The sequence below is a fragment of the Zingiber officinale genome, chromosome 5B (assembly GCF_018446385.1).
Source record: "Zingiber officinale cultivar Zhangliang chromosome 5B, Zo_v1.1, whole genome shotgun sequence".
Taxonomy (NCBI): domain Eukaryota; kingdom Viridiplantae; phylum Streptophyta; class Magnoliopsida; order Zingiberales; family Zingiberaceae; genus Zingiber; species Zingiber officinale.
In genome coordinates, this window is record NC_055995.1 from 120,730,187 (window position 1) to 120,742,390 (window position 12,204).

At 44.5% G+C, this 12,204-nt stretch overlaps 2 protein-coding genes across 2 annotated transcripts; one reads left to right on the forward strand and one right to left on the reverse strand.

The window, feature by feature from the left end:
* The first annotated feature begins 3,166 nt into the window (after positions 1-3,166).
* LOC121985645 (rubisco accumulation factor 1, chloroplastic-like) lies at positions 3,167-5,189 on the forward strand. Its single transcript, XM_042539225.1, has one exon. It carries the CDS (start codon positions 3,298-3,300, stop codon positions 4,642-4,644), a length of 1,347 nt encoding a protein of 448 aa, XP_042395159.1. The 5' UTR covers positions 3,167-3,297; the 3' UTR covers positions 4,645-5,189.
* On the reverse strand, positions 4,874-8,548 carry LOC121985646. The gene is made up of 5 exons (XM_042539226.1): positions 8,390-8,548; positions 5,822-5,936; positions 5,660-5,749; positions 5,311-5,409; positions 4,874-5,231 (listed from the first exon to the last, which is right to left on the reverse strand). Exons 1-5 carry the CDS (start codon positions 8,455-8,457, stop codon positions 5,130-5,132), a joined length of 474 nt encoding a protein of 157 aa, XP_042395160.1. The 5' UTR covers positions 8,458-8,548; the 3' UTR covers positions 4,874-5,129.
* Positions 8,549-12,204: the final 3,656 nt, after the last annotated feature.

A 12,204-nucleotide genomic window follows, 5' to 3' on the forward strand; every position in this document is an offset into this window, starting at 1 on the left:
CTTGGCGGGGCCCGTACCGTGCTCCTCCTCCATGGCCAAAGCTAATGGACGAAGAGAAGGGAAGTGAGGAAGGGGGAAGAAGGAACAAGCAGAGGGCATTGGTTTTGTCGATCAAGAGTGTACTTCGAATTAATAGATTAAGAAAAATCTAATTTAATCACACGGCTCAATGCCATATAATTATTTTTAGCGAGTATTCTATTCGGCCGGCTGAGGAGGAAGAAAACAAGAAGGAACCTTTTTAACCTTTTATATATATATATACTTTTTGAGCAAAATTTCAGCTGAATTATATGCCTATATAGCTCAGAAGTTTTCATGGACTTCAGCAATGCCAGTTCATACTAGTTCAGGTCGCATAAAAGGTCATTGATGCTGATAAAGATTGGGGATTAGGTAGCTGCTCAGATCGCTAAAAAAGGATATGTGAGGTCAGGCTCATTGAGCATGGTCATGTGAATTGGACACAAGTAGGGAGCAGTCCGTCAACTCCCCAACCACTCTGACAAGGTTAATTATTAACATTATGTTGTTTTGGACATTCTAATGTCTTGTTCTTGATCAAACTATGTGTGTGTAGCTTGTTGTTCCTGCTGATCAAGCAATAGTTGAGGAGTTGATTTTTAATTGAGAAAGGTCTCGGTGAGTAGTAAGCACTAGTTCACCAAGTAATTAGGGCGGCTATAATTAAATGAATTAAATTGATCTGGTCGGAAAGGAGGAGGGATTGGAGGTCTTCATTGTAAATCTCATTGGCTGAAAATACACAAGTTTTGAGGAATCTTTGCAGCAGTCAAAAGAGAATTAGAATGGAGGATACTCCAATGTTCAAGTTAGGCTTCCAATGATCAGAAAGTATGGAAAGGAAGATATATATCCAAAAGTAGAGAATTGCATACAAGGGTGGATCCATTGATACCATCTCCTCTTTATCGTGATCTATCCCTCCATATTTGAATTTTTGGATCTATCATTGATTGTATACGCATAACTAAGCCCGTAGGAGCGGACTCTTCTTTATATTGCCCTAGAGGAAAGAGACACGATGTCCACGCTTTCCTGTCCATGTCCCCCATCACCCACATTCAGGTTGAGGGGTCTTTCATCATCCGCGTTCCCCTATCCATATCCCCACGTTTGGGTTGCAAGGGTGTCATGTCACCCTACAGCCTCTACTTCTAGTGTCTTCACAATGATATGATAATCGATTTTGGGCCTAAGCCCTCATGACTTTATTTTTGAACTCTTACATGCTTTTAAATCCATGATCTTTTCTAAATCTTTCCAATGTGAGATTTTGATTGTATCCCCAACAATCTTCCCCTCAAATGACGGACTACTATTACTCTCATGGTTTGGGTCTTCCTATGAGCATCTAATCACTCTTAACTTGTTTTGGGTCTCCCCGTGAGTATTCGATCATCCTGACCTGCTCCGACCCTTCCTACAAGTATCTGATCACTCTTGATTTGCTCCAAACCTCCCAGCAAGCATTTGAATTTGGTCATTCTTGACCCGCTCCGGGTCTCCCCGCAAACATCTGCATCCGGTCATTCTTGACTTGCTCTGGGTCTCCCCGTAAGTATCCAGTCACTCTTGATCTGTTTCAGATCTCCTCACAAACATTTGATCATCCTGACCTGCTACGAGTTTTCCCGCTAGCATTCGATCACCCTAACTTACTCCGGGCTTCCCTACAACTTCATTCAAGACCACCCATATGACATCTAGTCTAGATCATAACTTTGATACTATTTGCTGAGACTAAAGGAATTCACATATCTCTATAATAATATGATATTATCTACTTTGAGCTTAAACTCTCATAAGGTCTCATACCAATAGAGATATTTTATATCCTTTGAAATCTACGATCTTTTCCATGTGAAACTTTAATTGTATTCCCAACACCTTCGATAAGAATTATGGTGATCTTTCACTTATGAAATGATATGTTTTTCTTGTCATGCAAGCAGGACTATGCTGAAGACGTCATGCAATAAGTAGTGAAGAATGTGGGGGTGATGTGGAATCCTTGCAACCCAAACGTGGGGATATGGATAGGGGAATGCGGATGACGTAACACCCCTTAACCCAAAGTCCCAAATGTGGGGGGGGGGGGGGGGGGGGATATGAAAATGTAAGCATTGTATCTCTCTCCTCCAAGGTAGTATAAAGAATAGGTAACTCCCATGAGATTGAGTATGTATACACGATTCTCTATTTTTGGACATATTCTTCGTTTCCTTACTCTCCGATCACTAGAGGCCTAACTTAAGTGTCGAAGTGGCTGAGATAGTTTGCCTTAGACTCCATTATAATTTTCTTTGACTACAGTAGAGATTCCTCGAAGTTTGTGTATTTCTAGCTCGATGATATCCTCAGCGAAGACCTCCGACCCGTCACCAACTTCGTTCTTAGTGGTTCCCTCCTCCTTGATCTCGAACCAAATCATAAATATTTACAAAACAAACTTTGTATTCATTCACGACCCGTGGGCCTTCTATCTCCACGTGACATTGCTTCGTCAGATTTTCACCCATTGCGAAAAATCACCTATCACTTTCGCATGTAGAAGTCTAGGTCATGTCTGAGTCCCAGTGTGACTGATCATCCTCTCGAACCAGCTGCTGATCATCGCCTTGGTAAACCATTATTTCACCAACTAGCTAATCAGACGTGAGCCCCTCGGACGGATTCCTCCTTTTGCTCATTAGCCTCCAGGATTTGATAAAATGTATATATATTATTTCAATTGTAAAAGAATATATTATATGAATAAATTTATTTATTATTTTATATAAAATTTAATTGTCAATAATACTATATATATCAAATGATTATGGATAATTTTATAATTTTTATGCGTTCTCTCCCATCTAATATTCATACTATGTTAAAAGTAAAATAATAATATAAAATTCATGAATAGATAAAATTTAACATAAATTATAAAAATAACAATTAGGTAGGCTCGATTAAAAGTTAGAGAACAATGTTCATAAGTTCCGTTCAAATTTAATAAGATTTGTAATAAACAAAATAAAAAAGTTTGAACATAGTTAAACTTGATTTGGTTCGGCTGGTTTACCCTCCTAAGCAATTAATTTTTAAGTGGGCTTAATTAAGTGGCAGCAGTTAATTAAAGTTCTTGGGTAAGGTCCAATTGGCCTAGTGCTCATCTTTTAAAGCCCATTAGACCCGTGCATGAAAAAGTGGCAGATAAGCCATCCTTCTTCACCACCACCACTCGCTTAGTCGCTGCCTCCGCCTCTTCGTTGTCTCCGACGCCTGCCCATGGCAATGCTCTCCGTCGTGGCCGCTCCCAAGCCCAGGTACGCGCCCCTCTTACAATTGTCCTCCTGCTCTACAGCGCTCCGCCGCCGCCTCGGCCTTCCTCAGCGGGACTCCCGCCGCCGCGTCTACGTCTCCAAGCTGCCCAGCCCGCCGCGACACACTCAGCCGTCGGGGGAGCAGGTGTACCAGCCCTTCCGCCCCCCGCCTTCCCCTCTTCCGGCCAAGTACCGCTCGCTCGGCCCCGCCGAGCGCCTCGAGATCCTCGGCGACCGCCTCGGCTTGTGGCACGAGTATGCCCCTCTTCTCCCCACCCTCGGGAACGACGGTTTCACCCCTCCCTCGATTGAGGAGATCACGGGCATCTCCAGCATCGAGCAGAATCTCCTGGTGGTCGCCACCCAGGTCCGCGACTCCCTCGTCTCGACCTCCTTCGACCCCGAGTTGCTCTCCTACTTCGACTCCGGCGGCGGGGCGGATCTGCTTTACGAGCTCCGCTTCCTGAACGCCACGCAGCGCGCTGCCGCCGCGATCTACCTGATCGAGCACCGCCTCGACCCCAAGGCCGCTCAGGAGCTGGCGCGGGCGATGAAGGACTTCAAGCGCAGGAGGGGCGATGAAGGCTGGAACTTCTTCTCCGCCTTCTCCCCGGGCGACTGCCTGGCGTACACCTACTTTCGTCTCAGCCGAGAGGCCATCAACCCTAACGAGCGGGTGGCTGTGCTCAATCGGGCGATCGAAGCGGTGGAGACGGAGGCGGCGAGGAAGCGGGTGGAGGAGGAGATGGAGCGGGCGGCCGGGCGTTCGGAGGAGGGCGATGGGAGCGAAGAGGCGGAGGGGATGAGGGTGACGGTGCCGATCGTACGGCTGAGGTACGGGGAGGTGGCGGAGGCGTCGACAGTGACGCTGCTTCCAGTATGCCGGGCAGCGGAGGGGGAGGAGGGGATGGCGGCCGCGCCGCGGAGGTGCAAGGCGGAGGGGGAGCTGGGAGTAGTGGTGGCGGAACAGGGGTGGGGGAGGTGGGTGGTACTGCCCGGGTGGTCGCCGGTGGCGGCGGCGGCGGCAGGAGGGGAAGGGGTGGCGCTGGAGTTCGTCGACGGGAGAGTGCTACCGTGGCGATCGAGCGGGGGGTGGGAGGAAACGGTGATAGTGGTCGCGGACCGGGGGAAGCGAGAGGTGACGAAGGGAGCGTACTACGTGGTTGGCGGAGAAGGGAAGGGACTGCGCGTGGAGAGAGGGGCGGAACTGCTGGCTCTGGGAGTGGAGGCGGCGCTTGGGACGGTGGCGCTAGTGGTCAGGCCGCCGAAGGACGAGGACGACGACATGATCCGCGACGAAGACTGGGATTGAATCGCGATCGGTTCCACACCGGAATTGACGAAAAAATTTCGCCATAAACGTAAACGAAAAGTTGAATTGCGCAGCTGGAAACCTTGAAAATCGGAATTCAGAAGATCACACAATTGTTTTCCACCACCAAGGAGAAGAGGAGAAACACAAACATGTAATAAACGTTTTTTGCGTTATTGAATTTCAAATGCATCATCGTAATTGAAAAGAGTATGCCATCTTGACATCCTAACTCATAACATCATATGCACCATCCCAATATAATATAAATTTATTAAGTATTTCCCTGAAAAAAAAAATTCAAAACTAAAATTTGTAAAATACATCTCAACCCCAGTAAACAACACATTGTAACTTCCAATAGCAAAGCATAATGAAAATTATTGATACACTGAACAAAATTCGTGTGTTCCAAATAAGAATGAGTTTTCAAACCGAGCTATAAGAAACATATCTGTAGGACGCCCACCTGCAAGCGCTTCAAACTAATTGGTTTTCGACTTGGGAGCCAGCCTCTTGGATTGTCGTCTTGCAATAGTGTTCTTCATGCTGAGGAAAAACAGCAGTGCACCAAACAACGCTACGTTCTGTTACAAGAAAATGGTTATCAGTTACTTTATTTTTTTGTAGTCTTATATCACTCTGATTGATAGGATTGAGGCAAACCTGAGCGAATCGGTTAAAAAGCTGAACAAATTCTGGCTTTTCTATATCGTAATTGTAGAAGTCATAGACCACGGGTGTAATGAAGGCAAGGTACAGAAGCTGCAGAAGTTGGTCATGTCCATGAAAACACAAGTTAGTATAAGATCCGCAATAACTAGCAAAACATAGCCAACATGCCTCTAATGCAGTGGGTCATTTTTGCAAAAACTGTAGTTGTACAATTTTTTTAAGATAAAATAAGATTTCATGATTAGTTAGAGTTTATGAGACCAATAGAACTTCAAACACCAGGTACACTCTCGCAGAAGGATAGGGCACATATTGACATTGATAAAGTAAATATACATACCAGAAGATATGCTCCTAAAGAGCTGCTCAAGACGAACAAGATACCACCAAAACCTTTCAGGAATATGGTACTTGCAAGGATATGTTTCATCTGAACAATATTGTAGAAAATTAGTAGCAGTAGTAGGAGGAGAAAGAGAGAGAAAGAGAGAGAGAGAGTCACTTCAATGTGTGGCACCACAATGCCAAGATGAGAAGAGACATGTTTCACAAAACGGTTGTATTTTGGCCTTAGCGCCTTTGCTGCCGGTCCACCATCAGCTCCGAATTCACTAAATCTGGCAAAGAGCACTATACATATCAGCTAGATTGTAACTACATATTTACAAGTTTTGATCCTGAAAGTGAAAATAAAGGCCACAATCTTAATGGCAAATTAGCAAACATGAAATTCCAATAATAACAACAAACACCTGTGTGCTTATTAACTAAACAAAAAAGCTGGAAAAAAAGTTTATTGAGAAAATAGTTAACCAGAAAATTAATATATATCTTCTGTTATATTAATTTTTCCGCTGATTTCTTCAATGATCAAACCTCCCATTTCATCAATGAGCTACAAAGGATACTTATTTTCTTTCCCCAAAAATTTGATCGATTTATACCCCTCATAACATATGGCGTAAAGTTTCACACCCTTCTTACCATAGCCAGTATGGACCAACCATCTATTCTCAAAACTAAACAATGAGAGCTCTTAATTGGCCAGCCTTTTCACTTAGATAACCAATGGATTATGATCAGATAAAATAGTTGCGCTAGTAGAAACTTACCAGGATTCCAAATGTAGCAATGAAAACTTTCCTTCTAAGTCCGGTCAAAAGATGAATTCATGAAAAATTGATCACCAGACAATATTTTTCTTCCCAACTTAGCAGAATTCATTATATTGTAACAAAAGGTGATTACGCTCACTCCATATGCCCCTCACAACCTGTCTCCAGGTTATGTGACGGGAGGTAAATCATGGGTTCAGTTTATAGCTAACCGCTAAATGTCTAGAGAGTGGGAGGATTTTTTTTTTCACTATAGACAATAAATGGAAGGGGAGCCTTGGCGCAACGGTAAAGTTGTTGTCATGTGACCAAAAGGTCACGGGCTCGAATCTTGGAAACAACCTCTTGCAAAAAGCAGGGTAAGGTTGCGTACAATGGATCCTTCCCCGGGACCCCGCATGGCGGGAGCTTTGTGCGCCGGACTGTCCTTTTTTTTTTTTTTTAAAGACAATAAATGGTGGCAATGAATATGCTACCATCAACTTGCTTTAAAGACACATCAGGAAACTTTCACATCTGATAACTCACTGAGGTTTAGTGTCTTTGAGCACATCAAATGCAATAAGCACACAAACATTCAAGGTATATCATAGGTCAATTAATTCCAACAACTAAAAGACAATTAGAAAATTGTTTGCACAAATTTCTGCACACAGCAACGAGTAGGCCAGTCGGCATAAGAAAAATAAAAGGCAATCACCTGGATGTCTCAACTGCATAGCTTAGGAGAGCACCATGCTTATAGGGCATAGAAACACCATAGCAGTTCAGTCATGGGCACTATTGTCAATATCTTTGATTTAGGGGACACTAAACAAGGAAAATAACCAATTGAATTGATTGCACTGTCTAGAACTCTTCATGGCATGAATAACTATAATTATCTATGATATTTTAACATAATTTGGAAGTACTTAGGCATTCGGTTAATGGAGTCTTACAGAATTCATGGAAAAGTATAGGGATGCAACATTCTCATGTTGGGTTCAACAATCATTACAGTGTGCAAAAGCCACATGACTTAACAACGATACTGTGAATTCATGAAATCAACTTTTCTCAGGAGTCAAGTGATGACCTCCAAAAAGATGTGGCAGTTTAGATTCATCAAGTGTATATCTCTGTAGCTTATGTCTAAGGAGGAAATACTCCGCTATAGTTTATTGCAAGACTAAAGATGTGCAACCAACCATTGTTTATTTCCTATGTTTTCTTTTAATGTTTATTTCAACCAAAGCAAACTTTTTATCCTTCTCTAAACTTTCAATAATAACAAACTAGTTTTTTTTTTTTTTTTAAATGCTAGGAACATGAGTTTCGCACAAATAGAACAAATTGCTATTATCTTAACAGAATTATTTTAAGTATTTCCGACAAGTGTAGAGTAACCTAATGATACTTCAATCCCAGTACATTCTAGAGCCATTACCAGGCCATATTTCGTAATTAAATAATACTAGAATTAAATATATACTAGATCACGGTTTTTGAGCAAAAATGTCAACACCTTATCAGTGTAGGAGCAACAAAATTGAGAATCCAATCCAATCAAAGACTATCGCCAAACAGATCAGCATCTTAAAAACCAGAGGATCATCAAAAGATCACCAATTTTTAGGTGCCGGATAAAATTCAATAAGCAGAAATAACAGGAAATCGAAACACAAGGGAAATCGAACAGTCAACGTGAAACAAAAAAATAGATTCCAGACTACCGACGGCCGAAGACCGGAGCCGTCAGGAGACAACAAACGGAGCATCGAAACACGAAAACTACTAAACCCGACTCTACCCAACCAACAGAACCCACCAAATCTGAGCTCGCAAACCAAAGAACCACTTCATAAATAAATTATCCGATGATGTAGAAGCCGAGATCCAACAGAAACAGCAGGTGAAGGAGGAGAGGGGAAACAAAAAAATAAATAAATAAACAAGACGTAAGAGCCAATTACTCGAGATATGCGGAGAGGAGAAAGACGGCGGAGAAGAGGACTCTCCCGGCGAAGGACATGAAACTCATCTCGGCGCAGCAGAAATGGCCCCCGGCGACGGCGATAACTCCCCAGAGAGATCCCTTCCTTCGCGTCGGTTCTTGTCTTTTCTAGACGGCGACACCGAGAGGAATGATCTGGGAAACTGCACAGATGATTCGATGAATTTACACAATTGCCACCCCTTCTCTCAAGATTCGCGTTGGGCTGGACGCAAAGTTGATTAAGCTCTGGAGCCGACCAGAATCAACATTTCGACGATTTAGAATCGCCAGTTCAACCATTTTTGACAGATGCAAGACATTTACAATTCGGGACTTCATGATTTCAAAATTATTATATTAAAAAAATAATTATAAATTTATAAAATCATTTACATGAACCACAATTATTAAGAATAATCATATAAAAAATATTAATTAATTATCAAATAATTAATTAACATGAAATCATAAGTATAAATTAAATGAATAAACACATCTCTTATTATTCTTTCCATTATTAAAAATAATAATAATATAATAAAAGGAAATTATTAATTAGTTATTAAATAATTAACTAATATATCAAAAATATTAATTAGTGTAGTCTAATTGATTATAATATACTTATTTGAATCATTTGAATGAGTCCTAATACTATATATATATATAACCAGTTAAGGTTCAAGCTCATTGATCAAGTTATGGGCTCGGAATTAGACCTGACCTATAGCAGGTCTATTATACTCATCTCATCTCATGTGCCCCCCCATTGTCAGTACCACAACATGTAGAAAGGAGGAAAAAATTTAGAGTAAAAGTTAAAAGGCGCCCTATTTGTCTTAATCATCAAAAGACGTCCATTTTACTTTTTAATTAAAAGTGTTGGTGTAATCGAATTCTAAGGTTTTGATTTTTGATAATATATTAATGTCAGGTTAAATTGACTAAGTGTTAATCTAAATATGATTTGATTTTGGAAGAGTGAAATCTAGTCAGGACTATATGATTAATAAGGGAAAGTCCTAACTGAAGGTTAGACAAGTTAGAAGCCTACTAAGTGACTAGTCCTAACTAGATGTTAGACAAGTGAGAAGTTTACTGAGTAACTAATCTTAATTGAATGTTAGGCAAGGGGAAGTCTCAATGAATGAAGTTAATTAGGCCCTAGTGAGTGAAGTTAGGTGGTGGAAGTCCCGGTTAGTGAAGCCCAATAATAAAAGTCCTAGTGAGTAAAGCTAGACCCTAGTAAATGAAGCTAGATGGTAGAAGTCCTAGTAAGTGAAGTCAGACAATAGAAGTCCTAGTGAGTGAAGCTAGACCCTAGTAAGTAAAGGTAGGTGGTGGAAGTTTTAGTGAGTGAATCTAGGTTGATCCGGCGGTAAGAACAGGAAACCCCCGTTCTGGGGAGTCAACGCCACGTGGAAGTCAAAGGGCCAAGTGGCCGACCGGAGAAGGGTGGTCCGACTGGAGAAGGGTGGACTGACCGCCCGGCCAGCCGGCCGGTGTCTAACTGATGGCAAAAGGCGCCCCGGCAGGAGTTGGAGTTCCGACGCTCATTGAACAGGATCGCAAGGCCGAGCGGATGTCACGCTCGGCCAAAGACATAAGGTAGCAAGAACAGTCTCCACAGAACACGTTATCAAGAATCCCCCAAGTAGACCACTATATATGACCGGCCGGACGTAAGGCGAATGCGGGCCGGTCGGACGCCAAGCAGGGAGTAAGGAGAAAAGGACAAGGGACATCTTCTGACAGCGGGCATGCTCTATAATTCGGCCATACTCCAAATCTTACGACCAGGGGTTCCGCTGTCCCATCGAAGACGTACTCAGACTGTAGCAGTATGGGGTCATGTAAGCTCACTGACAGGCCTTTACTGGGGTATGGGCTGAGGACGCGTGTACACCTCGGTATGTGTGCACCCGCTTCTCCATAGCCCTATATAAAGGCTCTTAACCTTCGCCGGAGGTATGCATTATACGATTCTTGTAGCCACTCCTTGTTGAGCTTTGCCTGACTTGAGCGTCGGAGGGTCGCCGCCGGAAACCCCTTTCCGGCCCGACTTCTGTGTAGGTTCGCCGGAGGACCGTACGACCGGTCGAAGATCCACGTCAGTGACTCGGAGAGCGCCACATGCCCAGCGTCCGTTGATTCAGCTTTCGGACAGGATCAATTTGGCGCCGTCTGTGGGAACGCTCCTGCATCCGAACGGAAGCAATGGACGAAGCTGGACGACAGTACACGATGACGCTTTCCACGGAGGAACTCGACGCTCTGATCGAGTTGAGGGCCGCCAAGCTTGTGGAGCAAAAACAGAAAGCACCAGCCGAGCGGCCTGAGCAGCAAGCAACATCAGCATCTGGTGGCCGAGCGGAAGCACCACAGGCCACCGTTGCATTCCATCGGGTCCTATTCCGCACCCCTGAAGCCGTAGCAACTAATCGAGATCGAGGATCTTCTTCGGATGAAATGCCAAGACGAGACGACAAAAAAGGGAAAGCCCCCCGAATGGACGCATCGCCCGAGCGGATCAATCGCCAATTTTCAGAGGCTATTCTACGAGACTCTTTGCCCAAGCACTATGTGCCTCTGACGATCGGCGAATATAATGGAACCACCGACCCGGATGATCATTTGGGCAAGTTTGATAACACGGCAACCCTGCTTCAATACACAGATGGGTGAAGTGTCGGGTTTTCCTCACCACCCTCTCTGGATCGGCTCAACGGTGGTTTCGAAGATTGCCGGACGGATCTATCTCAAGCTTCAAAGATTTCCGAACGGCTTTCCTACATCACTTCGCAAGCAGTCGGCGCTATCAGAAGACTAGTGTCAGCCTGTTTGCCATCAAACAGGAAGCCCGCGAATCGCTCCGAGCCTACATCCAGCGGTTCAACAGAGTGGCCATGGATATTCCAACGGCCACCTTGGAGACCATGATGAACGCCTTCACACAAGGCCTAGTGGATGGGGATTTCTTCCGATCACTCATTCGGAAGCCGCCTCGAGACTACGACCACATGCTACACCGGGCCAACGAATACATCAACGTGGAGGAAGCCCAAGCGGCCCGAAAAAAAGAAATTCCAACCGAGCGGGCTCCTCCTGCCGAGCGGAAGCCGCACGCTGCTCAGCCACCCAGAGGACCGAGGGCCGAAGCAATCTGCTCCCCCCATGCTAGGTCCCACGTGCAAGAGGTAGCTGCCGCTCGGCCCAAGCCAAAGAAGAAATGGACCCCAATGTTCTTTTTCTTCCACCGGACGGATACGCACAACACAAGGGATTGTCGAAGTCTTCTCTTGATTGCTCATCCCGTTCCCCGGAGTGGTGGTCGACGATCGCCCTCATCCGATAGGCGACAGAGAACTCATGAAGCCGATCGGACGCAAGCTGACATGTGAAAATAACAGACTCCCGATCGGCATCGCTCTCCGAGGCGGGAGAATCGCCAAATGTCTAGAGAACGGTCCCGACTGTCCGCTCGGGAAGAAGAAAATAGAAGTAATACTTTCTGAGGCGAGATCAACATTATTGCTGGCGGGCCGACCGGAGGCGACTCTAACCGAGCAAGGAAGGCGAGCACATCGATAATGAAAGGATGTACAGAGAAACGCAGACCAGCGGTAAACTGGTCGCGGAAGACACAGAAGGCTCCGCGCGGCGGTCTGTGCGGCCGAGCGGAGGGACCGGCCAAAAGAAGTTCAAAATCATCGGGGATTTCAAAATTGTCTGTTAGAACATCAAAATCACGCTGGTCGAATCAGGACTGCATGGTGGTGTACCATGGGCCGA

Coding starts and splice junctions, on each gene's coding strand:
- LOC121985645 (XM_042539225.1), top strand. CDS start 3,298: ATGGCAATGCTCTCCGTCGTGGCCGCTCCCAAGCCCAGGTACGCGCCC.
- LOC121985646 (XM_042539226.1), bottom strand. CDS start 8,457: ATGAGTTTCATGTCCTTCGCCGGGAGAGTCCTCTTCTCCGCCGTCTTT. Junction 5,937..8,389: donor CTCCTCTCCGCATATCTCGA/GTAATTGGCTCT, acceptor GCTCTTTGCCAG/ATTTAGTGAATTCGGAGCTG. Junction 5,410..5,659: donor CTTTAGGAGCATATCTTCTG/GTATGTATATTT, acceptor CAACTTCTGCAG/CTTCTGTACCTTGCCTTCAT.